A 26,447-nucleotide genomic window follows, 5' to 3' on the forward strand; every position below is an offset into this window, starting at 1 on the left:
TTTCATTTCAACAGATTAAGAATGAGGGCCCTGGGTGAGGGCAGAGAGGGTATCAAGATGGGTAGAAATGGACATCCCGCTGCTTCGTCTAACTCACTTTCTGCAGTTCAATTTGGCTCCTGCCCCCACTTCTCCGCCACTAGCCTTTGGCCAGGCCCACCTGCCCCAGCGGTGCGCATGTCAGCACCAGGACACCCCACACTGGGCTGGAAGCCAGCAGTGCCACTGGGCCCAGCTGGCCCCAGGCCTCCATGGGTAAGTGCGCATCCACGGTTGGGGGCCTCTTTCTTCACACCTCCACTTCCCAGCCTTCCATTTCCTGCCCAGTGACTTTAAATAAGGAGCAAATGACTGAAATTCCTCTTAACACCTTCCCTGAATAGCTAATCAGGTTCCTGTCGAAAATTGAACAGCTCCTCCTACCCCAACACTGTATCAAAAAAAAAAAAAAAAAAAAAGTAAGAAAACTCCAGGCAGCTGAAACCTAATAAGTTGCCCAGTGGGGAGTGCAGCAAGGCCTGACTGGCACTGCCATCGGGGTGCTCAGAAGGGGGTTCCCGCGAAGGGTGCCCGTCGCTAGGTAAAAGGGAGGGTGGGTGTAAAGATAAGAACTAGGGAAGCAGAGAGTCAGGGTGCTGGAAGGAAGAAATTTAAGACCTTGTTTCCTCTCACTCTCCACAAAGCAGCAGCCCAGCCAGGAGGTCAAGGGAAACCTGGGGTCACTGGAAGGTCGGGGCTCTGTGGTTCTCACCTCCAGGTTGCCCCTTCCCAAAGGCAACTAGTGTCTCTGCTGAGAACCTCTCCCTGCAAAGGAAAGCTGGGTGCTGCTCCCACTCCCTGGGGCGCCCTGCTGTTCCCAGTGTGTGTGGGTTCCTCGGCGTTGCTAATAAAGGCGTCCCATTCCCATCCCCAGCCAGGGAAATTAATTTAGATTGGATTTTCTCCTGTGAGGGCCGCCCCCCTCCCTTGTGTCATTACCATAATGAGATGGAAGTGGCACGGTAGTTTAATGACATTAGTCAGGGGAGTGTGATTGTGTAGCTGAGGCAAGGGAGAGCTGGGGAGCGGGGTGGGCATGAGGGCAAGGCCCTGGTGGAATGGTCCCTGCAGGGGGCCTGGCTGGTGCCTGTCTTTGCGGGGCCCAGGCAGTGTGACAAGGACTCTGGGGAAGCATATCTGAGAGCAGAGGCCTGAGCAGGCCTTCGATGGGATGTGATCTGAGGACTTCTCAGAGGTCAGGAGTAAAACCCATTCACATTCTGGACAAGTGTGACCATGCAGGCAAGGCCCCTGGCCAAATTCAGGCCCTTTCTTCTTTCCTCCCCTGGAGGGAGAGGCAGGGAGTCCTGTCTGGGGCTGCTCTAGAAGGTCCTCTGAGCCCAGGGCAGGGGACCCACCCACCTCCTCTGCTTCTTCTCCAGCTCGTGGTTTCGGACCTGCTGACCCTCCAGGTGCAGTTTGGTGTCCTGCAGCTCAGCCGTCAGCCGTTGGCACTTCTTCTTGAGCTGCTGCAGGGCCCGCTGGCTCTCATCACTATCTGCCTGCAGATCCCCGAGCTAGTGGCCCAGATGGGTGCAGGGTCATCAGCCATTGAGAGGCCCAGAAGTGTTGGAGAAGGTGAGGAGATGGATAAGTGAAGGGGAAACCAGAGATGAGGGGTGAAGTCAGAGATGTTCAGGAAACTAAGACACTCGAACAACAGTTTGCCCTTGGGGGTCCCCTACACTGAGAGGCGGACACGCCAATCCTCTCCCGTTGCTCCCAGGGTCGGCCTGCCTCTGGCCCTTCACTGGGCCACCATGTGGGACCAAGCCCCTCCCTGCCCTCCCAGACACAGGCCTCCACTGCTTCGGGCAGACTCACCCGCCTCTCCAGCTGCCTCTTGTTCTGCTGTTCCACCTCCAGCTTGTCCTCAAACTCCTGCTGGAGCCGCTTCTTGGTGAAGTCCACCTCCCGCACAGCTCGCTCATACTTCAGGCGCCACTCGCCACCTGTGGGGTGGGGGGCAGACAGGGAGGCCTGAGCTTCTGAGAGTCCCCAAGAAAGGGCAGAGGGGAAGAAGGATGGGGCAGGGAGGGGCAGCAGGTGGAGTCAGCCAGAGGGACTCAGACATGTCTCTGGATGATGGCTTCGTCCCAAGGTGGAAGGAGCCAATAGCTGGAACTGCCAGACCTTGGCCCTCAAACACGGTCATTACCATGGTTATTATGGCCCTCCACGATAATCCCCTGCATTTATTGGCACCTCTACTGTCCATTTATTTCACTATAGCCCTATCACAGAACTCTACAAAGGGACCCGCCTGGACAAGGGGTGTGGTTACCCAGGGGTGGGCATCAGAGCTGCCACTCAGGCCACTACCAAGCTGCTCCAGCCTCAGACCCACCTGCATCATCATCGTCCACTTCCCCGTTGATCTCGGCTGCCCGGATAAGACGGGCCTCCATCACCTCCATTTCCATCACCTCCATTTGCTTCTTCAGTGCATCATACTGGGTCTGCAGGAGAGGGGGTGAGGAGGTGTGCCATTCCATCCCTAACTCAGTAACCCCCATGTCCCTGAACCACACAGACCATGGGCACACGCTTACCCAGGGCAGACAGAGGTGCTGGGCTAGTGGCAAAGATGCCACCTGTCCTTGGGGGGAGCAGATGGGCACTAGAGTGCAGCAGCCGCTAGCATGGCTGTCTTCACCCCGGCCCCGCCCTCACCTGCAGCTCCTTCATCTCTTTCTCAGCTCGGAGCCTCTCTGCAGTCTCCGCGTCCAGCAGCTGGGAGGCGGACTCTCCCGTGTTACGTTCATCTGTCAGCTCCGATGTCAGCTCTGAGATCTGCAGGGGGTGGGGCGGGGGGGGCAGGGCGGGTGTTTGCAGAAGGTGGAGGGAGATGCCACCAGTTACCAGTTGAACTGCCTGCCTCATTCAGCCGGAATGCTGGGCAGGGGCGGGGGGGTGGGGGGGGGCGGGTGGGGGTGCAGTGGGGGAAGCCTCCTAGGCCCAGCCTCCCAATGGAGGTCAGCCAGTTTGTCTGGTGCTAGGAGTCACTCACCCGGGTCTCCAGCCGGTCACTGTTGAGCCGCAGCTCATTCCGCTCCTTCTCCACTTTCTCAAGCTTGCTCCGCAGCTGCTGGATCTCCTCCTAGGGTGGAGCGAGGAGGGCAAAGTGAGCCAGAGGCGCTGCGAGTGGTTAGGGCCCAGGATCTGCACCCTTGGGGTGAACAAAGCTGGTAAATCTTGGGGCCAGGACATAAGGACACAGGAAGCCACTGCCTTCCAGGGGTGCCCAAGATTTTATCCTATGAAGCTCCCTCAGCCAGCACCCCAGAAGGAGGCCTTCTGTTTGATGGGCATACTTCAAGGTCACCAGCTCTCCGGACTAAACAAAGAAGCACTTGGGAGCCCAAGAAAAGCTGGTAAGACTCCTGCCCATGTGGACGAACTGGGCTTTTTCCTCCCAGTCACCTGGGCCTCCCAGGGCTGTTACGCACGTCTTTGTTCCGGATCTGCTCCTCGGACAGCTGCACCTCAATGAGGGGTCGCACGGTGGTAAAGAGCTTCCACCAGGGCCAGTCCTTCACCCCTTTGTTCTTCTTGATGTTCTTCTGCACACAGCGAATGGCCAGGTCCTGGATCTAAGTTGGGGTGGGGGTGGCGCACAGTGGGGCTCTCAGTACCAGGCCCAGCCAGGATCCTCCCCACTGGGCTGCTCCTCTGGCCCCCTACCCTGGAGTCAACACTCCCTATGCTGCCCTTTGCCCCCAGCCTCCCTGCATCCCTCAGAGAGTGGGCGACAGAGACTGGCCCTGGGAGCACTGCCCTGGGCACCAGCCACTCCACCATCATTAGGAATAATTCCATTTGCTTTATTTGCTGCCTGATTATTTCCAGCACCCTGGCCTGCAAACGCTATAAAACCTAATCTTGCTGAAACACAGAGGCAGCAGTGCTGGCTGTTTTATGGACTTGCTAATAAGAAAAGGAGTCGCTGACACAGCTCCTTAATCTTCATGGAGCAGCCTGTGATCCTCAACCCACCTTTGTCTGGGCCCTGTGCCCCCACCCCACCCTAATTCTTGGACCAGGCCACATGGTCTCAGCAATGAGCACACCAGCACTCTCGCTGGCACCAAGGGACTGCCCATTCCCCAGCCTGGCCCAGGGCATGGTGGCCCCCGGAGGTCCCTACATCTTCTCCCCCCGATAACAATAACTCACAGCCCCAAGACCAGCCTCCTGCCCCTCCATGTTCCCTCGAGGCCCCCACCCCACCCCGGGAACTCGGCTCTGCCTGCAAGGCTGGGGAGTGGCACGGGGATGCCCCTGGAGCAGCACCTTTTTCTTCTTGAAGTGCTGCCGGGCCAGGTAGCCCCTGCAGGCCGCCTGGAACAGGGTCAGGTTCCTGCTGGTTTGTTCGTCCCGTTGCTCCTCTAGCCGTGCCAATGTGCCTGCCCGGAAGAACACCTGTGGAGAAGCAGGCCAGGTGAAGGCAGGAACCTGGGTGGGGCAGCACAGCGAGGAAACCGGAAGCAGGCGCAGGAAACCAGCGGGCCTACCCGCGCCACCCCAGGCCTGGGAAGAGCCTGAGAATCCAAGTGTCTGAGACAGGAGGGAAGCTGAAAGGCGAGGGCCAGGCTGGGGGCTGGGAGGTTTTAGAAGGGGAGGAGTAGGTGGGAAATCTAACTTCAAAGAGAGATGAAAGGAGATGGAGTCAAAGGAAGGTGTCGGGATGAGAAGGAAAAGAAGCACCACTGGTCAAATGGGGAGAGGACACCCCTCAGCCACATTGACAGCAGCTCTTTCCCCAGGACTGCCAGCAACACTGCCCATGCCCCCTGTGCCCACCGCCCACGGCAGGGCCCAACCACATGCTCCAGCTGCCTGAGGCCAGGTGAAGTGGATGGTGGTGTCCGTGGGTAAGAAGAAGAAGGTCCAGAAGGCAGTGTGCAGAGCAAGGGGGTGGGAAAGGGGAGGGGGCCCCTTCTCTGGACCCTCCCAGCTCAGTTTCTTTCATGTGCCAACACCCCACCCCCACCCACACACCCAGGTTTCATCTCAAGAAGAAGCCAGTGTGGTGGGCGGAGGTTGGCCCAGTCAAGGGACCTGTCATACAGGTTTGGGGGCTGGAGGGCAGATGTGAGAGCAACCAGCTGGATGCCCCCACACCCAGCCATTCCTTTCACTCTTGGGTGCCCTGAGCTGGAGCTGGGTAAATGTTTTCCTACTAAGAGAGGAAGAAGAGGGGGAGATGGTCAGGTGAGAAAAGGCTCTAGTCTCCTTAGAGAGGGCAAAGGAACAGGTATGTGCCCACCTCCACCATGCCCAGGACACAAACATTTCCCTTCTGTGGGGCAAAGAGAAGCCATGAACTCCATGGGGAAAGACTCAAAACCACTAGGTACAAGCTCCAGGCCTCCCTACAGGGGACCAGTGGGGAGAGGGCCTCCGCTTTCTGCGGAGAAAGCTTTGCCTCTGGCGACGCCGAGGAAACCTAGTCCCCCGAGGCTGGCCCGGGAGAAAGGCAGCTCAGTCTTCTGTAACACTTTCCCCAACCCCACATGTGGGCCCGAGCGCCTGGCATCTCCCATGGACCCAGAGTCCCACCTGAGCCTTGATTTCCCACAGCGTGTGAGCCTGCGACCCTCCCAGGTTCTAGGGAATAGCCAAACCCCTGTGCTAGTGGCCAGCATGCACAGTTGTCTGACTAGGACAGAAGCAGTGAGGTGCCAGGTGGGGGACAGGTAATGGCCCAGAAACACACATGAGAAGAAAAAGGATGGTCTAGAGGCAAGGGCAGGGAGCCTCAAACCTGTCTTGAACAGCTGTGTATTTGTGGGGTGAGGAGTCCTTTTGAGTATTAGGTAAAGGCTCAGGCCGTCTCCTCCCCAACATAGCCATCCATACAAATTTCACAAACAATAACCAGAGGTTCTGAGATCCCCCAACTCCTTGCCTAAACCCTCAAGGTCCTGTGGGCTCAGACTGAGACACCTCCACCTTTGAAATGATATGACAAACAGGGATTCCTTGCTCACCACCCAGTGTTAACCACAGAAGTCCTAAACTTCTCTCCCAAACCAGATGTGAGCGAACATCTGCTGCTGCCCCTAATTCTGCCCCCTGGGGCGCGACTGCCTCAGCCAGGCACGGGGACGATGCAGAGGGACTGAGATGGCAGCCGGGAGGAGGACCAGCCTGGGCAGGCCCTGCCCTGCCCAAGACATGCCTTGGAGGAGGTGCCACCCCAATGCCAGCCAGTAGCAGCTCAGCCTGCCAGAGGGACAGGAGCCCACCCAGGGCAAGACCCAGAGGCTGCAGTGAAATCGTTGACTGCAGGCTTCCCAGGGAAGAAGCTGAGCCGGCAGCCCCCAGCTTAGAGACAGCTGGGGAAGGGGAGAGGGAGGAGGTGAGCCAGACAGCAGAAATCAAAACCAGAAAAATGACACGGAAAGAGGGTGGGATGCAGAAGACACAGAGGCCAAGGAAAGAACTAGAATAATAGAACCAGAAACTACGGAATAGAGACCAGCAGGACTGCAGGACCAAGGGAAAGCCAAGGACAGCAGAGACAAAGATACAGCGAGGGGACTGGAGAGGGATTCCCAGGGAGGGAGTGGGCAGGAGGAACCAAGAACGTGACTCAGAGTGCAGAACAGAGAGAACAGAGTGGACAGACCACACTTAAGCTTTTTTTGGAGCATCCCCTTCCACCTCCCTCTCCCCATGAGGCCCTGGGACTGGAGTTCCTCCCTGTCTGCTGACAGATGCACAGGTCCAGAACCCTCTGTCTGGCTCCCAACTCCTCTCCCTCCCACTACAGCCCTTGAGCACATACGTGGACGCTGCTGGTCAAGCCTCCCAGTCACGGGAAAGAGTGGCATGCAGGGCTCCCTGGCGCATGGGAGGAATGCTCAGCTGACCCTCTTGTGTGGTGATGCGGCAGACTGGCACTCAGGGCCGGGCGTGCCTGCCTTTTATGTGCTACGTTCCATTCAGATGAGGAATTCGGCCCGTGGGCAGGTGGTGGCAGCACAGCATTTCCATGTCCTGCTAGCCCTCCTGGGACCCTGGCAGCCCCAAACGACCTGCCAAAGGGGGCTGTGCCCTCCGGAGTACTCTGCCTACTGCCTTCCCGATTTTTCCAGCCCTCCTCCCTCTGGCCTCCCCACTCCCAAACCAGGACCCAGGCCAAGTTCAGGGCCACTCTCCAACCCACTCCCTCCTGATATCACAAGGTGTTCACGGCACTGAACAAGCCAGTTATTCAGAGGGAGGAAAATCAAGTTTGCTGCAGCTGGAATATATAAATTTCTGGCCCCTAGCCCTAACGAGGGCAGCTTGAGAGGAAGGACTGCCCCAGAGTGGCTGGGGTGGTGGACAAGGGGATTCGGGGGTCAAGACTCAGAAGGGGCACCAGGAGACTCCTGGAGTAAGACTGAGCAGGGAGGGCGGTGGGGGAGGGCCAGCCATGTGGACAAGGGTGACCAGAGAGTGAGGCCCGACTGCCGTCCTGTGGGGACAGCTCACCCGGCTCAGGCCCATGCAGCAGCTGCTCTTCTCCAGGTCCAAGGACTCCAGCAGCTCCTCCACCGCCTGCAGAGAGAGAGGTCTGTCATGAGCCGACCCAGGGACTCCCCATCCACAGAGGGCTCCACCCAGTCACTTAGTCCTTCCTTGTCTTCCACTCAGTCCCTTAGTTGTGCACCAACCACTTTTGGAGGCTTCCACAGGGTCAGGCATTTGCTAGATTCTGGGGATATAAGGATACAAGCTATCTTTTAGGTATTGTGAGACGAGTGAATTAGTGAAGTACATAGAGGAGGAGGCATCTAAGTCAGCCAAGGGGATCCTGGAAGGCTTCCTGGAGGAGGTGTGGATTGTGCTGAGTCTTTAGATACAAGAATTAGCCAGACAAAGTAGGGGAGAGGGCATTTCAGGCAGAGAGACTAGCATGAGCAAAGGCCCGGGAACAGAAGACAACAGAATGCGCTGAGAAAAGCAGTTAGTATAGTTTGGAGTGAAGTGGGAGCAGTTAGGGTACAATTAGGGAGGTGGGCAGTAGCCAAAATAGTTGGAATCTATGTGATCTGAGAGGTCCTGGAGGATTCTCTCAGTAATGACATGATCTGATTTGCATTCTAAGGAGATATCACTGGTAGAAGGGCAGAGAATGAATGGAAACCCCCTTAGGCAGTTACTGCAATAATCTACAGGAGAGAAGGTTACATAGAGCCTGACCTAAAAGGAGGGGGGGCGGGGGGGATTGCGGGAGATGTTAAGGAGATAGAGCCTTGCCAGGTATGGGGATGGGTAGAGGAGAGGAAGTAATCTAGGGACACACTGAAGTTTCTGACTTATGTAACTAAATAGACAATGGTGTCATTTTCTAAGGTAGAGAATACAAGAGAAAGAGTGAGTTTTGGAGGCGATATAATCAGTTTGGTTTGAATATGCCGAGTTTGAGGTGCTATATGGCACACCAGTAGAGAAGTTCAGAAATAAGCTGGATAAAAACGCACGTCTGGAGTTCAGGAGAGAGGCCTGGGCTAGAACTATTGATTTGGGAGTCATCAATATATATGTGGTAATTGAAGTGATGGGTGTGAATTAGGTTGCCCTGGAAGAGGATGCAGAATAGAAAACACATAGGGCCAAGGAGAGAGTCTCAAAGAAGAGAGAGACCTTTATTTCAGGGGCAAGTGGAAGCAGGGAAGCTCAGAAGTTCTGAGAAGGAAAGAATAGAGAGATGAGGGAAAGCCAGGAGTGGCAGCAAACAGGCTGAGTAGAGATTTTCAAAAAGAACAGAGTTGTCCACAGAGTCACATGTTGTGGAAAAGCACAGAAAAGTGCCCGTTAGCTCTGGCAACATGAAGTACAGGAGGAGACAAGGAGACCAATCCCAGGGTGTCAGCGATGGGAACCAGGCAGCTGTGGGTGGAGGAATGAACAGCGGTGGGGTGGGAGGACGCGACAGGAGAGGAAGTGTTGAAGGTACAGGGCAGGCAGGAGACAGACAACGGTTCGGCATGAGAGAGTTAACAAGGCTCCTTTCTGACAGCAACGTCTGTGGGAGGTTTCTCCACTGAGAGAAGAGCCAGCAGAGAGAGGCTGAAGGAACGGGCGAGGAGAGTTACCACAAAGGGAGCAGGTCTCCAGGGAGACCACAGGGAATGGGATTGGGTGAGGGAGGGATGCTTCTCCCACCCAGAGGGAGGAAGGAGGCACCTGAAGAGCAGTGTGCAGAAGACAGAGGAGGAAGTTGGAGCCTCGATTTTATTAGTGTTGAGAGGCAACGTCAACCACGGGCCAGAAGACCAGGGCAAGCACAATTGGGGAGTATTAGAGGAGAAAGGTGGAGAATGGAGAGTCAGGGAAGGAGCTTAGAATTGGGCCCAGGTAAGGATGGGGCACATAGAAAACTTGCCAGGCCACCCCAAGGGCCCAGTTGGGGCTGGAGACAATGAAGCTGTAGGAATTCAAGTCCACATGATTGTATCCTTTTCTCCCACAGCAACTTGGCAGCGCTAAACTGAGGTAGATGGATGCCCAAAGCCTGGCCCTTCAGGGTGGGGTTGGGCAGGGCAGGTGGCAGGGGAGGCTCGGAAGAGCTGAGGATGGTGATGAAGGCTGTGACCAGAGGGTTAGACTGTGGCCTTGAGGCTGAGCAGTAAAGGAAGTAAAGAGAGAGGGAATGGACCGAGTAGAAAAAATGCGGTGGGATCCAGAAATGAGAGATCTCAATGGACAGAGAGGAGTGAGACGCACAGGAGGGAGGCTGAAGTCAGAGAAGGCCACGCTGGAATTTCAGAGGCGGAGCATTTCCAGGGCTGGCAAGGTGCTGGGTGTGGCCATGAGTGGGAGGTTGGAATGAAGGCGAAGAGTTAGAGAGAAGGGGTTGTGGGGCAGGTCATCTATATTCACACCAAGATTGCTGAGGACCCTGGCAGGTCCTGAATGAGAGAAGGTTCTGGGGTCTCCACGAATGTGGGTCTGTGTGTGACTCAGGACAAGGGGAGGGGGCTTTCTGCCCGTTCTGTAGAGCACCCGCCCTTTTAGGGAAGCCATCCTGAGGTCAGATGCTCTCAGAGTCAGGCAGGCAGGTGCCTAAGGGCAGAGCACAGTGAAGGATTCCTCTGCTCAGGAGCCCTTTGTCTCTCTGAGGAGCTGCCTCTGGGGGTCAAGGCGACAGCCTAGCATGGCAGGGGGACATCCCTGCCAGCAGCCAGGAATCACCAGCCCGGGTTGACAAGGGGCCCGGGAGGCCTGAGGCTCACCCTGGCACAGCTTCCTCTGCAGGAACTAGTCCCAAGTGGAGGTCAAGGCAGAGGGGCCCAGGGGCTACCAGTGGTACACCAAAACATGAGCTCTCATCTGCACCTGGAGGTTCTTGAAGGATTGTCAGCAGACACCCCACCTCGGGCCTCCAAAGAGGGTGGCTCGTCTCAGATTCCTGCAGTCCATTCCCCAGGCTACCTTCTCCCTACTGACACAGTCTGGCTGCTACCTGGCCCTGTCCTCATTCTGAATGGCCAAAACCAGGAGCCTAAGCAAGGACCACACCAATTCTCTCTAGGGAAGGAAGGGTAGCTGCTCAGAGGGCTCTGAGCTGAGAAAAGGGAGTCGGGGAAGGGGCGGGAGGCTTTGGGGCCCAGACCTACCCGCCTTTCATCCACGACGATGTAGTTGCGCCCGTGTTTCTTGGTCAGGTGTGGGGCCAGGACATCAAAGCGGCGGCGGAACTCAGAAAATACCATGTGGTCAGGGTAACCTAGAGAGAGAGCAGCCCAAGGCCAGGCCCATCAGCACCTCCCCTGTTCCCACACACTCCAACAGCCACGGTGCCGAGGCACTGGTGGGAGGGTCACTGCAGGGGAAGGCACGGCGGGGTCAGGAGAGCCTGCGGTGGAGGCAAGCCCAGGAAAGGAGAGAGCAGAGAGGCAAGAGGCAGGGGCGAGGGACAGGAAGCCGAGAGGACATCTAGGGCTGCCCTACAGTGGCATTACAAGGTTTAGAAGGGGAACAGGTTCTTCTGGAAGGAAGCAAGTTCCCTGTCAGTGAGGGGTGCACATGGGGGATGGCTGACCACCTGGAAGGAATGCTATAAAAGCCAGATGGCCTCTAAGACACTTTCCAGTCCTCCAATCCACGACTGTCATAACCCAGAGAACAATGTCTTGAGGACGTAATAAGAAAAAAAAAAAAAAAGGGCATTAGAGAGTAACTGAAACAGCACATGAGCTTGGGGGTGGAACCCTGGCCCTGGCTCCTGGTATCATGTGACCTTAGATGGGTCACTAGGCCTCTCTGAGCCCCGGGTTCCTGATCTTTAAATGGGGGCCTGACCACATATCTAGCAGGGTAGTCATTTAATGAGAAAATATGTAGAAAGCTTGACTCACTGGTGGCTTTCCTCAGTCTACTGAAGCAGGACGTGGGAAGGGCTCCCTCCCTACCCCCATCTTGACCTTGAGTCCTAGGCTATGTGACCAAAAAGACTTGGAGGTGCTCTTTCCCTAAAGAGTGTGACCTCTCACCCGAACCGGTTTGGCTCAGTGGATAGAGTGTCGGCCTGCGGATTCAAGGGTCCCAGGTTCGATTTCCATCAAGGGCATGTACTTTGGTTGTGGGCACATACCCAGTAGGGAGTGTGCAGAAGGCAGCTGATCGATGTTTCTCTCTCATCGATGTTTCCAACTCTCTATCCCTTTCCCTTCCTCTCTGTAAAAAATCAATAAAATATATTTAAAAAAAAAAGAGTGTGACCTCTCACAGAGGTGCCCTTACTGTCTGGGCTTGAGGTCAGGGCAAGGGTGAGATGGCTTCCGGTTTGGAGCAAGGTCAGGATGGTGGCCAGCGGGAGGTTCCCTGGACTCACCCGAGGAGACCAGAGCCCACCATAGAGGACCAAGAAACCAACTTCTACAGAATCATGGAATTTCAAACTGAAAAGGGTGTTAAACCAGATACAGCTCATCTTCCAGACATGGAAACTGAGGCCTGAGAGGTGGAGCGACTGATTGCTCAAGATCACAAAGGCTGTGGCTGGAGGCAGAACTGGACTCCGAGCCCAAACTCCGACAGCCAGTCGGCGGCTCCCTCCACTGTGCCAGCCTCGCTGGCTCTGGGAAAGCCTCCAACTGGGAGATGAGGCTGATGCATGTGCCTGATAATTGAAACAGGAGGCGGGGGCCGCGGAGGGGCCAAGACAAAGTGAGCTATTGATTGTATCTGAACTGCAATTAAATTGATGGGCCAGGATAGCAGGTCCGAATGCCTGGCATCTTAATTAATCATCAGCGCTATCGATGGTGGCTGGGGGCTGAGTGAAGGGGGGCCCTGCTGCTGCTGGCCTCATCGATCTGCTTGTTTGAGTAAAGCACATTGATTTTTGTTCAGAGCGGTAACAATCTGGTTTTGAAATAATAAACACCAACTCCATATCAAGACGTGGGGACAGATCGATGATTTATTTAGAGCAGAGCAGGGAGCCCGTTCCCTGGCTTGGCTGCTGCGGAAAAGTGGTGGTGCTCATGGGGATGCCTCAAGGAAACCTGGCTGTGGGTGGGCGGGACCCTGCCTACTCCACTCGCTAAGGGAAAAGGGCAGAAACCTGGCAATTTGTAATTTCTCAGACAAACAAAATCCTACTTGAGAGGCATGAAACTGGGAAGCCGGTCTGCCTGGGTCAAATCCCACTCTGCCACTCACGAGCTGTGTGATGTTGGGCAAGCTGCTTAACCTCACTGAGCGTCAGTCTCCTCATCTGGGGGTGATAATAATACCTACGTGTCATGAGGTAGTCCAGTTCTGCCTCCACACATTAAATGTGTTAATGTGTGTGATGACTTTGGAATAGTGCCTGGGACTCCATAAATGCTCTATGGATGTTAACTATGATTAGCACCTCATTTCTCACTGGGGGGCTAACCCAGCACCAGCCTGCTCTTGGAGGTAGGTACCTCCACTGAGCAGATGGTTCCATGAGGCATCTGCTGCTGTGGGCAGAGGTGACCATCCAAACCAGTGAAGGGGAAAGGATGGAGCTCTGGGTACAAGGCATGTTGGGGGGGCGGGGGTGAAGAAGACAGGGATATGGAAGGGAGAGGCAGAAGAGGGGAGTCAGCAGAGTGGAAAGAAAGAGAAAGGAACACACTGGGCTGGAAGATGAGACGAGATCCCACAGAGGAGGCACTGGGGCAGAAAAGAGATCAAGGGCTGGCTGGAGACAGGAGGGGAGCAGCACCCTCTTAGCCCATGGTCCCCCTTTGAGAGATGGGGAGGGACAGAGGCAGCTCCAGAAAAGGGAAGTTGAGAGCGAAGGAGGCCCTACCTTGGCGGTACATGCGCATGGCATCAAGCAGGCGGGAGCCACGAAGCTGGGCGCGGAGCAGGGGCACATCCAGCTGCAGGAGCCCAGCCTCGCAGTGGTCTCCTGAAGGCAGGTCCAGCTCACTGCTGCTGCTGACTCGGCGGGAGGAGGCAGACCGGGGCTCCCCGGCCCAGCCCTCTGCCACAGGCAGGAAGCAGTGCACGAAATGCAGCTTCGACTTCTTGATGGTGTCAATGAGGGCATCCTGCCAAAGGGGAAGGGATGGCCCTCAGGGAACTGGTATCAGCATCTCCACTCCTTGCAGGTTGGCAGGTGCCCCACAACTGCCTAGGACCGTGGTCGGCAAACTGCGGCTCGCGAGCCACATGCGGCTCTTTGGCCCCTTGAGTGTGGCTCTTCCACAAAATACCATGGCCTGGGCGAGTCTATTTTGAAGAAGTGGTGTTAGAAGAAGTTTAAGTTTAAAAAATTTGGCTCTCAAAAGAAATTTCAATTGTTGTACTGTTGATATTTGACTCTGTTGACTAATGAGTTTGCCGACCACTGGCCTAGGACATGCCAAGCCTGGGTAATTCTTCCTTTATAGATCTGAGTTACCGCCCTAGCAGGTTTGGCTCAACAGATAGAGCGTCAGCCTGCAGATTGAAGGGTCTCAGGTTCAATTCCGGTCAAGGGCATGTGCCCAGGTTGTGGGCTCAATCCCTAGTGTGGGGCACGCAGGAGGCAGCCGTTCCATGATTCTCTCTCATCATTGATTTTTCCATCTCTCTCTCTTGCACTCCCTCCCTCTCTGAAATCAATAAAAATATTTAAACCAACAACAACAACAAAAAACAACAAGTCTGAGTTGCCACTCAGGCAACAGCACTGAAAAAGGGGACCCCACCAGCATCAATCAAGTCAAAGTGGGACGCAGAGTGGGCACTGGGTGACTTGAGTGTGTCCAGAATGCCCAGGCTACCTGCCAGGGGTGAGAAGGGGCACCGGGCCTGGGCTGGCAGACTCACCACCTGCAGCTTAATCTGGATGCACAGTGACTTCTTCTTGACAGCCGCCATGCCCGTGGTGAAGGTCTTCCGCATGCTGGTGGCCCGGCGCAGCGCCAGCTGCGAGCCTCCCTCCAGGCCTGCGATGGAGCCTGAGAGCACCGTGGCACTGCCCGCCCGGCCCAGAAACAGGTTGCTGATGATTTTCCTGCCAGAGGAGGGAGGGCAGAGGAGGGAAAGAAGTCACATTCACAGAGCAGTAAAGGCCATTCCTTCTCTGAGCTCCTAGAAAGCCAGACAACCCCTGTTCCACCATGGCCAGGGGCCTGGCTTCCCCGGGCTAGGGCTGCATGTCCCACCCCCTACAAAGACACTGTAGAGAAGTCTCTGAATAGTGAGCAGACAAAACCAGGGTGGGCAGCAGCCGAGGGAGGGGTAGCCAGGGAGTGAATAGAGCGGGTGATCTGTTCTCTGTCGCTAGGCAGGGCAGAGCGGGGGAAAGGGTGCCCATGTAGCAGGAGACAGTGGAACCCAACATCTTCTAACAGAAGATATAATCTATTACGTCTGCTGTCTCCAGTCCCACTAGAATGTAAACTCCATAAGGGCAGGGATTTGTGTTTTACTCAGTCACAGAGGTGCCAATAATTATCTGTTAAATAAATGAATGGATGACAGGGATTATACACCTGAGAGGTTTCTAAGGCTTCTGTGAAGAATGTGGGGGTGTTAGTCAAATCTAAAATTATAGCTCCCCCCAGAATAAATAAATAAATAAATAAGTCTGGCTGGCGTGGCTCAGTGGTTGAACATCGACCCATGAACCAGGAGCTCAGGTTTCGATTCCCAGTCAGGGCACATGCCTGGGTTGTGGGCTCTCTCCCCAGTAGAGAGCATGCAGGAGCAGCTGATCAATGATTCTCTCATCATTGATGTTTCTATCACTCTCTCCCTCTCCCTTCCTCTCTAAAATCAATAAAAATATTTTTAAAATACACACAAAACCCCCCAAAATACCTATAGGTCCCTCCAACCATGTCTGTCCCCACCTATACTCCAGGAGGCCACCCCCAAGCCCTCAACTAGCCTTGACTATGGCCTCTTAGGAAATAGAGGGTATCAACCCTGCTAGAGAAAGAGGCCTCTGACCAGGGGGCCCAAAACAGCCTTGGGGAGTGGGACATGCATGGGCAGAGTGAGCAGTATTCTTACTTCTGGGAGTCCTGCAGGAGCCGGGGGGCATTCTGGGTAGCCGGGTTCTGCTTGGTGTAGCTCAGCCAGCCAGCCACATTGTACTCCACCCAGTTGGTGCCATGGCTGTGGCCCAGGAGAAAATGGCGTGGTTTGCTGCTGCGCAGGAGGGGGCTTTGGCCTGAGGGTGGGAGATGCAAGGTTCAGACCATCAGGGCACCGGATCCACAAAGCCCAGGGACTCAGTGCCACCTGGACCCATATAGGTGGGTGCCCTGGAGAGGAAGTAGAGGAGCTGCCCTCCAGGGGTGTCACCTACCTTTTTTGTCACCTTCCTGGGGGCCATAGTAGGAGAAAAGGCGTTCCAGGAGGGCATCCTCAGTGGCCCCTGGCACCAGAGCCTCCTCCTCTAATAGCCACAGCAGGCCCCTGGCCTCGTCTGTGCGGGCCAATGAGCGGACCTATGGAGAAGCGGAGAAATCCCGCTGTGTCACATGGAGCTGTGGGAAAGGAGCTAGTGCCCAGTCCCTACCCACACACTATAAATATGCTGCACACGTACACACATACACGCGCACACTGCACACACATAGCAGCTCCCGCCCCTCACTGCTGACACCTTGTGGAACAGGTGGGCAGACAGGAAAAAGAGGAGGCCAGAAAGAGATCAGAGAAAGAAGCCCATGGCAAAATATGACTCCTAGGATTCGTGCCCAAAGTCACCAGAGACTGAAGGCTTCTAACACCCAGAGGCTCTCCTCCATCCTCATCCTCTTGCAGGTCACATGGGGTTTGCGAGAGCCTCATGCTGCAGTCACTCCCTGGGCATCACCTCCCAGCCTGTGAGGCTCTGAGCATAGCACATGGCCTAAAGCAGTGGTCGGCAAACTCATTAGTCAACAGAGCCAAATATCAACAGTACAACGATTAAAATTTATTTTGAGAGCCAAATTTTTTAAACTTAAATTTCTTCTAACGCCACTTCTTCAAAATAGACTCGCCCAGGCCGTGGTATTTTGTGGAAGAGCCACACTCAAGGGGCCAAAGAGCCACATGTGGCTCGCGAGCCGCAGTTTGCCGACCACGGGGCCCTAAAGGAAGCTGTCAATAAGTGACAGCTGTGGGGCTAACCTGAGAGGAGCACCAGGGCGCTGCAGGTGGGGTCACTGCAGAGTCATAAACTCAAGTGTGAAAAGCCTAAGACAAGTGACTTAGTGGATGTGAAAGCCCAAGTGGGCAGATTGAGGCTGACTGGAGCCCAGGTGTCCCCATCTAAAGGAAACAGCCACCACTCAGCGGCAGCCAACTGCTGTCCTGCAAGAACGTTGGCCTCGTATTGGTAAATCCTCCAGTTTTTCAAGAGAAGGTGGAAAGACTGATTTCTAAAACCCCATGGAAGCCAAACAAACTCTGTCTGTGGCCACATCTGGTCTGAGGGTATCTTTCCAATGGAAGTTCCAAGTCTTCCTCAAGCAAGAAGGACTGAACTTTCCCCACACCCATGCTGGCCTGGCCTTTAGGGACTGGGGGACAAGAGAACGAAGAGAGATGCCATTTCCCTCTTTGACCCCAGCTGCCTACCTCTCCTCCCTGAAGCTGCCCAAAGGAGTCAGTGTGATTACCAGGAGGTGACCAAGGACTGATGAGCAACTACGGTCCCAGAGTGACTAGAGCAGCCAGCAGGAATGAGCAATGAAGTCATCAGACGGTGAGTGGCAGGCTGGGCACTGAGGGGCCCTCATCCCCAGGAGTGCAACTGCCCGATGCCAAGGCCCATCAGATGGGAAGAGCAAAGAAGGGAAAGAATGGCCAACCCCCATCCAAATACACTGTTTGACCTACTGCTGCTCCTAAGCCACACGGACTGACATCCTCATACTCGCGGAAATGGCAAAGGTACTGGAGGGAGGCCACCTCGGGAGCCCAGGTGTCGGGGGAAATGCCAGCTTCCCTGGGGAGATGTGAATCTTGGACACTTTAGGCATTTGTCCCGGGGGGACATTCACTCTCTCTAAGCTCCACTCCCTTGCTAGCCAATGGGGCCTTCCCACAAGGAAGGAGGAGAGGGAGATAGGACTTGAAGCAGACGGGGGAGATCAGCAAGCCTAGCAAATATGTTTGTTCTCCAATAAAACGTCTTAGGTGACTTCCTTAATTGAAGATCATTACCAAATGCCAAGTGCACTTCAGGCCAGCCAGTCCTCAGGCAATAAGGTGTCCAAGACACTAGTCCTAAGGGTGACAGAACCCATCCCAAGGGTGACAGAGCTCATATCCACATGGCCCTCAGTGGGCGTCTATAGCTGGGCGCTATTTCCCTGTTTGGGTGCAACGCTGCCTCTTCACCCCACTCTGCCAGGCACATCAGTCTTCTTCTTGGGGACAACGGGAGAGAATGACTATGTGCTTTGAGTCCAGCCAGGCCCTCACCACCTAGGAGGACCTGAGGCTCAGCCAGTCACAGGACAGGGCCTAAGCCCGCCTGGTAAGAGAGGAGGTACGCCTTCCTGTCTGGCTCAGACACCCAGGGGTTGAGGCTCCCCATTACACCAGGGCAGAAGAAAGTGCTACCTTCCTGGCCAAACTGACTGAGGGGTGAGGGAGGGGCAGGGACCACAGCTCTAAAGTGTTTGGTGTCTGGGCCTGATTGCTGGTCCTCCCCTCAGCACCCAGGGGCACACTGGCAACAGTTCATACAGGGAGGGTCCTACAGAGGAATTGCAATGGGAAAGGAGAGAGAAGACAGGCCCAGGGCCTCGCTGGAATTCCTACCAGGGACTGATGGGAGGCTTGGTCCACGGCAGAAACAGAATCGTCCGTGGCCGGCTCCAAGTCGTCAAACGCCAGCTCGATGTTCTCCTGGGAAGGAAGGCAGAGGTAAGCACAGGGCCATGTGTGGGCGCAGCTCTATGAGCAGGTGAGGTCAGCAAGTCTGACCTCCTGTCCCACACAGGAGCGCCCCTCTAGCAGCCCAAGTGACAATGCTCACTGCCTCCCAAGGCACCTCGTGCCATGGACAACTAAAACTCTTCTAATCTCCTTTCACACTGAGCTAAAGTCACCTATTCACATCCATTGAGTAGACTATGAGGAGTAAGCCTTTCAATTTCACACTCATCCTTACACTTGAAGACAACTGTCATTTTCCTCCTGAATCTTCTCTGATCCCCAATAAATATCCTTCCCAGGATCAATATCCCTCACCTCCACATGAGGTAGGATTTCTAGATCTCGTCTCATCCAGGACACCCTTTTGTGAAGGGGCCCAAATGATCAGTCACCATCTTAACAGGTCAGGAGACAGGGAAGGCCAGGCCCAACACACAGTGGTGATCACAGGGCTTAGATGGCACCTTAAAGGTGGGCAAGAAAGGGCTCCCGGGAACCTGAATGCATCTTTAGTTCTTGGGGAGCAAACTCCACTAAGTAAGAATGTAGCTTGGGCAGGAAAAGAGGCCTAGGCCAGAGAGCACAGGTGGACAGAAATTACAAGAGTGTAAAAGCTGGGAAGGAGCAGCCAGAGGGGAGGGTGGCTCATCCCCTCATCCACAGATGCCCTAACTGAGGGGCCAAGGCCAGAGGGTGAGGCTTGGGGGGGGGGGGGCAGGCAGAGCCAAGGTCAAGTGCTACCTCCTTGTATCTTTCCAGCTCCTGCACAAAGGTGCGCTCGTGGAAGAGCCTCTGCAGCCGGTCCTGGGCGTAGTTGTGGCACAGCTCCTCAAAGGAGGCTCCTCGGGCCGCCCCGCCCTGCTCAGGGTTCTGGAAGCCCGGGGTATCCACAATCATCATAGAGCAGAGTGAATGCTGGCTGGACTTGAGAGCCCTTCACAGGGAGAGGCTGGGTCAGAGCTGGCTAGGGCAGGACCACTGAACAGCCCCCACTGGCAGCCCAGCCCTGCCCCAAGCAAGCTCCCATCCATCCCTGTGTGTGTGCCCAAGACCCTGGTGGGGAGGGTGTGCCTCCCTTGGCCTATAACAGTGGTCGGCAAACTCATTAGTCAACAGAGCCAAATATCAACAGTACAATAATTGAAATTTATTTTGAGAGCCAAATTTTTTAAACTTAAACTTCTTCTAATGCCACTTCTTCAAAATAGACTTGCCCAGGCCGTGGTATTTTGTGGAAGAGCCACACTCAAGGGGCCAAAAGAGCCACATGTGGCTCGTGAGCCGCGGTTTGTCGACCACTGGCCTATAAGGACACGGAGCCCTCTGCTGGTGGAAGATGGCTCTCCCTCGGCAATCACACAGCACAGAGGCTTCTACTCCACCTTGGTCAAGGCAGGAAGCCCATGAGCTCCTGGGCCCTCCTGCTTGGCACTCACCTGTTCACCAGAGAGACAAGAAGGGTGAAGAGCTCGCTGTAGAGGCCAGACGCCATGCCCTCTAAGCACTCCAGCGCACTCAGTTTGGGGCCTGTGGGGCAAGAACATCAGCTGTGTCTCCTGCTCCCTGGGATCCCCACCCGGGGATGCTCCCTCCCTACCCAGGGCCAAGTCAGCAGGGGTCTTGGGGCTTCCTTTCCCCCTGATGGAAGTTCTAGTCACCCCAGCAGTCTCTCGATGGCAGAGAGAGCAGTGAGCCCTGGATGAAGCCTCCCAATGGCATTCACCAGCCAAGGGGCTCAGGGTACCTGTTCCATCTCCCAGGCCGCTCTCCTCGGGGCCCTGGCGGAAGGAGGTGGAGCGCTGCAGGGTGCCACCCTTGTGCTGGTGCTTGAAGATGGATGAGGAGAGCTCCTCCAGGCTGCAGCCCAACAGGTACGCGGCCTTCTGGGCCCACTCGTGGCGGGCAAACTGCTTGCGCCCAGCTACGGGTAGAAAGAACCATCTGGTATCTTGGGTCTTCCTCCTTAGGCCATTTGATGCCCTTTGGCTCCCTGTTCCCATTGGGCTGGGGAGTAGGCATCTCCCAGAGGCAAAACCAGCCCAGATGACACCAGAGGGCTTCAGGCAAAACAAGGACAGCCAGCAACTGCCAGCTTCCTGTGTCCCTGGGTGGGTGGAGAGAATGAGCAGGTCCTAAAAGAGGAGGTAATACACACTGCTGCCACCAGAGGGCATCCTGTCAGCTTCCAACATCCATTTAGGGCTTGGCTCCCGGCTACCAACTTGGGGAAATGCAGTCAGAGGATGAGCCAGCCCACCTATTCTGAGCACTGAGATCCACCTGTGCCTCGGGGGACACGTCATGAGGGACTGCAATGCTTTCCCTTCCCTGAACGCATCAGGACTCTCCCTCTTACCTCCAGGCATCTGCCAGGGAAGACCACGAACACCCACCCATGGCCCAGCAGGGGGGATATGAGGCAGCCTCAGAGGAAAGAAAGCAGCCCACGCAGACAGAAGTGCCTCAGCCAATCTGTGTCTAATCACGGCAATTAGGGAACGCTAACAAGAAACAAGGTTTTACCTTCAGCAGCTTCTGTAAGGCAAAGGACCAGCATGCAGCATGCAAAGAAAAACAGCATGTTAGCAAACAGTCATCAACTGAGCCCGCCAGGCCCATGGGGAGGGATTATGGAGGGTGGGGGTTTGTGAGGATGAGCAGGCAGGAAAACACAACCATGTTCAGACTCAGGAACACAAACGCACGCACTCACAATCTCAAAGGAGTATGTAATTGCACTGACACATATACAAGAACCTCCAAAGACAATCTCCCTCTCTCTCTCTCTCTCTCTCTCTCTCTCTCTCTCTCACACACACACACACACACACACACACACACACACACACACACACTTCTCTTTCCCCTCAGCCTCCAAGGCCCCAATCTCCCTGGAAGCTCTGAGGAGGTAACAGACCCTGCTCATAAGGTAGGTCCATGTGCTACACACCCAGAGCTCTCCACCCGCAGTCAGCACTGAGTAGGGTTGGTTATAGGAAACCTGGGTTTGTCACCTCCTCAGAATGAAGGAACTTCCTTAAGACATAGCAAGCCATCCACCCGCCTGGCCGCCTACAGTTTAGAGAACAACTTCTTTACAACAGAGCCTGCTTCCTTTTTGGTGGAGATGCCACCTGCTGGGATCATAAGGAGTCTAACACCCGGACGCCTGTTCTTCCATTTATCCACCCACCCACCCACCAGCGCTTCCTCGCTCCTGCTGAGCAGCCTGCAGCCCTTCACATCCCTAAGGAAGATGAAGCCAAAGCCCCAGGTGCTGTTCAGAGGCTCCCCTTCCCCTAAACTGGAGGAGAAAGAGGTGAAGAGGTGCTCAGAGTGCCCGCCCATCAGTGTAATCTCAGAGGAAGGCAGCAGAGTTTCCAAGCCAGGCCGAGCTCTAGCCATTCACAAGCCCCCAAGCACAAGTGCCGAAATTGCAGCCCATTTGTTACCATGGTGCTTGCTGCCCCCTAGTGGCCTTCACCCTGACATGCAAGAGGAAGAAACCTGCTACCAAACCAGTGGAGAGAAGGGTAGACTCGGGGAAAACTGGCCTTAGGAAACCCCAGGAAGCAGGCCCACCCTACCCCACCTGAGCCCCAAGGGGGGCATCGTGAGAGCTTCCAGGATCTGGATGCAAAACAGATAGAAGCAGGTATTTTGGGGACTCTAAGAAGCCCACAGCCAGCAGGCGCCCTCGCCACCTCAACCCAGAGGTTTCTCCCAGGCCAGTCCCCTCATTACAACAGAACAAGCCCAGCCCCCAGAGAGAGCCCAGGGCAAGCACCAAGAGGGGTCCAGGGGGCCCCTACACCCCAGGGCGGGGCCAAGGTCAGTTACCCTCTTGCTCCTCAGGGGCCTCTGTCAGAAAGGGAACAAGAAGGAGAGTTATTCCAGGGGGCTGCTCTGAGTCAGGGCCCTTCTCTTCCCCCTCAGCCTCTAAGCCCCCAGGCCCCCTGCTTTCACAGTGCTCCCACGCACTGCCACCTAAATCCAGGCCTCTGGCCATCATTGGCAGAGATGCTTCTCCGGGTGTCGGGAGCCTCCTGCTCTGATGTTGGGGGGCTGGAAGAGGCACAGTGAAAGAGGGATGTCTGATAACAGATGAGTCTGTGCTAGGCAAGGACAAACTGGGAGTGGGAAGGTCCCCCAAAGGTCTCTTGGGCAACAAGCCAGACGGTGGCGACCCACGGCAGATTACCTTTGGTGGCTCCTGCAGCCCCCAGGTGGTAGATGGCAGCCAGGATGAGCCAGCAGGCCTTCTGCTCATCAGGGGAGATGCCCAGCACCTTCATGGCTGCCTGCAGCTTACTGAACTGCTGAGCTGCCTTCTGCTTCTCCTCCGGCTACAGGGACAGAGGGGCACACTGGCACCAGATCTCAGAGGGGCTGCCCCCTCCCCCTGCAGCAGACCCCCCTACCCTCAGGGAGGGCAAGGCTAGGGGAGAGCCACCCAGCTGGAGCCGGGCTCCTGCTATTCCCATGGGGCACTGCAATCCATTGGAGGCTTCTTCTTCCTGTTTTTAATCCTCACCCCAGGACATGCTAATTGATTTTAGAGAGGGGAAGAGAGAGAGAGAGAAACATTGACTGGTTGCCTTCCCATACACGCTCTGACCGGGAACTGAACCAGGAACCTTTCGGTGTAAGGGACAACATCCCAACCCGCTGAGCCACACTGGCTAGGCATTTGAGGCTTCTTTTACCCCCAAGGCCCAGGGCTGTCAACCCAGTCCCCACAGGCCCCCTCACCTTGGCCAGTGGCACAATCCCAAACACATTGTTCTCTGACAAGTGGTTCAAGTGGAGCTCTGTCCTAGGGGTACAAATGAGGCATCAGCATAGTGCTTGGTCCCTATGCCAAGGCCATCTCCCTACCAGTGTGGAGACAGACAAACTCAGCTTCCAGACCCAGTTCTGTCGGCCCATCATGCCCTCCTGTCAGGCCAGCTGCTACTGCCTTTCTTAATTGGCTGGATGCCTGGTCAGGGTACCAGTCTCCCCGGCACAAGTCACCAGAGATGCTGTGGTGCAGAGTGTCCAGCCAGACCCCTGGGAGGGGGCAGGAAAGCTGCCTGAAGGGCGAGTCCCGCAGGACAGAGACTGTGCTCTCGGTTGCAAGAGCTAAAGAGGAAATGCCCAAAGGCTGTGCGCTCAGCCTCATCGTTTATCCTCTCGCCAGTGAACACCGACAGCACCTCTGAAGGGGTTAGGCTTTGGGCCCCCGTGTGGACTAGCTCAGCCCCCTACTGGCTGTGTGACCGCAGGCAAGTTCCTGACCACCTGTATCTCAGGGTGCTTTCTCTCTAGGTCTGGCTTAGCAGAGATCCTAGCTAAGCACTGGGAACCCTGCAGGGTTAATTGTGTCCTTCACACATAGCCAGACCCCTGTGCCCAGGAAAAGGGAGTTCCTGCCGGGCAGGGCCTTGGCTCATTCATCTTGTCATCCTCAGGGCCTGGCAAGAAGCAAATGGTACGGATGCAATCGAGTGGCAAGGCCTAGGCACTCTCAGGGGGCTGGAGCCCAAAGCTCCCTCCCCGTTCCCTCTGTCCCGTCTCACCTGAGGGTGCCATCCCCACAGGCCAGCAGGTAGTAGAAGACATTGAATGTGGCCTCGCTGGCCGGGCGCCGAGCCACGCGCAGTTTCTCCAGAAGCATCGTCTGTGTGCAGCAGGAAGGGTGTGGGCAAAGGAGAGAAGTGCCCGGAAAAGCTTCTCCCACCCCACGGCAGAAAGGACTGGGCCCACGGAACAAGCGGCTGCTCGTTAATCTCCAGGTGTTCAACCAGAGGCCAGACCACCTCTGGGGCAAACCCAGGCAGAAACCAGAGTGTGTGCGCGTGTGTGTGCGTGTGTGTGTGTGTGTGTGTGTGTGCGCGCGCGTGTGTGTGTGCGTGTTGGGGGGGGGCGGGGGGGGGGCGGAGACAGGCCCAGCTCATGGGAGGACACTGCCACTCTGCCTACTTCCTCGGCACAGCCTTCAAGGGAAGCTGGACACTTTGTGGTGAGAGATTTCATTTAGCAAGGAAGGGAGTCGGCTTTGGCTGGGCCTTCCTTTACTGACAAGCCAGTCTTCCCTGGGTGAAACCCACCTGAGAGGAGCCCCTGAGCATGGGGCGGGGCTTGGGCAGGAAGCTGAGCTGGGCCCCACCCAGGGCAACAGGCACAGGGAACAGAATGGAGAAAGGTTGGGTAGAGCAGGCCAGCCCCAGTGCCAGGGTCCGTTTTGTTGGGGTCGAATCCCAGGAAAATGGGACACAGGAGAGCCTGGTTTCTAGGGCATGAAACCAGGTGGTCAATCTCCTACCACCCTGAGTGTCCCCTCACCTGAATGGAGGCCGAGGCCACCTGGCCGGCTTGGTCAAAGTCTAGGGAGAGGATCTGGGAGAAGCGGGTGGCATTGCCGTTCATGATGGTGGGGCTGTTCCCAAAGGCTTCCAGCAGGGTGTACAGAGCCTGCCACTTGTCCACTGGAGAAGAGAGGCCCAGGGGCCGTCAGGAAAGCCAGGGCACGAGAGGCCAGGGAGAAAAACGCTGGTACCTAGCAGGGCCTCCATCCCCACCCTCTCCCCCAAGCCCATTCTCAGTCCCTCAGTTGTCCCTGCCTCACCAGAAAACACCTTGTTCCCGCTGGTGCCTGCGATGGTGGCCAGGTATTGCACCAGGTGCTGGCAGCTGGTGGTCTTGCCACTGCCACTGCTGCCCAGGAGGATGATGGACTGGTCCTGACGGCTCATCAGCATTGCCCTGTATGCCGTCTGGGCCACGGCATAGATGTGGGGTGCCATGTCCTCCCGCCGACACCCCTTGAACATGTGCATCACCTTGGGCAGGAGAGGGATGGGAGGATGGATAGGCTCTTAGCTGGTCCACTCAGATACCCCTCGCCCCCAAGGTCAACATCTTTCTGGGCCTTTCACTCCAGGGCGGCAGAGGGATTCCGAGGCTAAGGCCAGGCATGGAAATGCAGATCCTCGCCACGTTCTGGCCTCTGTTAGAGGCTGGGGAGGGGCTTTCTGTCCTCACCCTTTGCAATGACACCTCTTCCCAAGGTCAACTGAGAGAGTGGACAGGAGCCCAGTGGGATGCCGAGGGGAAGGGGTAGAGCCAGAAAAGGGGGTAGGTGGTGGCTGGGTGGGTCCATGAGGCAACACAGTGGTTTAGGGGGCATCACACCTTTTCGGAGTACACAGCGGGGGCCCCACGGGGGCTGAGGACCAGTAGGCTGGGGCCGGCATACGTGTGCAGCAAGCTAGCACCGTAGCGCTGGCGCAGTGTGTGCACGACGCTGGACTCATTGAGGTACACCAGCGAGGCCAGGTCTTCTAGACGGTCACAGGAGGGGGCATTGGCCTGTGTGAAGGGACAGGCGGGAGGGCACTGAAGGAGCCGAACCTGTCTGCACTGCCAGCAGACAGGCCTGCCCTGCTCAGCCCACCTCCTGTGCCCTCCACCAGCCTCCTGCCAACCTTTTCCACATCGTCCTCATCCACATCCAGGATGGCTCCATCGTGGTCTAGCTTCACGCGCACCTTCCCCTCGGGCAAGCTGAGCTCCTGGGATTTGAGCTGACTGGCTGCAGAGCGGCGCATACAGTCAGACGTGGGCCTGGGAAGGCTTTCCTACCCTCTTTGGGCCCTTTATGGTCCTGCCTCCTCCCCACTGTATCACCGGCCTCTCCTTGCTCACCACCCAGCCCTTTCCAGATGCAGAAAGCACCCCGGCCCTGAAACCCAAGAGGCCTGGGCATCTGCCCCTGGGCGCCCCCAGGCTCACCCAGAGAGAAGCCATCCTTATGGACCAGCCACACCTTCTCTGTCTCATGCCAGGCCTCCTCCGCTGCAATCTGCTCTTCTGTCTTCACCTGCCAGAGGGAGGGGAAGAATACATAGTCAGACTCTGTTCTGGAAAACAGGCAAGGACAACGGGAGAGAGGAGATACTTGAGGGGAAGGGCTTCCAGAGGAGCCACTGGGCGAGGGGGGCAGTTGGTTGGCAGACACAGAACAGGGACGTCAGCGGTGTCAGAGGGAAAAGGTGGGGAAGCCAGGAGGG

At 56.1% G+C, this 26,447-nt stretch overlaps 1 protein-coding gene across 11 annotated transcripts in view; it reads right to left on the reverse strand.

Moving 5' to 3' along the window:
• The window catches only part of MYO18A (myosin XVIIIA), a 95,227-nt gene that overhangs the window by 20,694 nt on the left and 48,086 nt on the right, over positions 1-26,447 (reverse strand). For all 11 annotated transcript variants that reach the window (XM_080680755.1, XM_080680754.1, XM_080680749.1 and 8 more), the window contains 25 exons: positions 26,170-26,257; positions 25,863-25,969; positions 25,570-25,746; positions 25,004-25,217; positions 24,721-24,863; positions 23,955-24,055; positions 23,146-23,209; positions 22,595-22,739; positions 20,138-20,314; positions 19,830-19,920; positions 19,135-19,327; positions 18,277-18,363; positions 15,824-15,965; positions 15,526-15,685; positions 14,335-14,521; positions 13,328-13,571; positions 10,656-10,765; positions 7,525-7,590; positions 4,333-4,461; positions 3,489-3,632; positions 3,050-3,139; positions 2,713-2,832; positions 2,387-2,498; positions 1,864-1,991; positions 1,402-1,556 (listed from right to left, as the gene is read on the reverse strand). In XM_080680755.1, coding sequence (XP_080536881.1) covers positions 1,402-1,556; positions 1,864-1,991; positions 2,387-2,498; positions 2,713-2,832; positions 3,050-3,139; positions 3,489-3,632; positions 4,333-4,461; positions 7,525-7,590; positions 10,656-10,765; positions 13,328-13,571; positions 14,335-14,521; positions 15,526-15,685; positions 15,824-15,965; positions 18,277-18,363; positions 19,135-19,327; positions 19,830-19,920; positions 20,138-20,314; positions 22,595-22,739; positions 23,146-23,209; positions 23,955-24,055; positions 24,721-24,863; positions 25,004-25,217; positions 25,570-25,746; positions 25,863-25,969; positions 26,170-26,257 — 3,374 coding nt within the window. The remainder of the gene's footprint in view (positions 1-1,401; positions 1,557-1,863; positions 1,992-2,386; positions 2,499-2,712; positions 2,833-3,049; positions 3,140-3,488; positions 3,633-4,332; positions 4,462-7,524; positions 7,591-10,655; positions 10,766-13,327; positions 13,572-14,334; positions 14,522-15,525; positions 15,686-15,823; positions 15,966-18,276; positions 18,364-19,134; positions 19,328-19,829; positions 19,921-20,137; positions 20,315-22,594; positions 22,740-23,145; positions 23,210-23,954; positions 24,056-24,720; positions 24,864-25,003; positions 25,218-25,569; positions 25,747-25,862; positions 25,970-26,169; positions 26,258-26,447) is intronic.

Source organism: Plecotus auritus (assembly GCF_963455305.1).
Source record: "Plecotus auritus genome assembly, chromosome: 7".
In the NCBI taxonomy this organism is placed as follows: Eukaryota; Metazoa; Chordata; class Mammalia; order Chiroptera; family Vespertilionidae; genus Plecotus; species Plecotus auritus.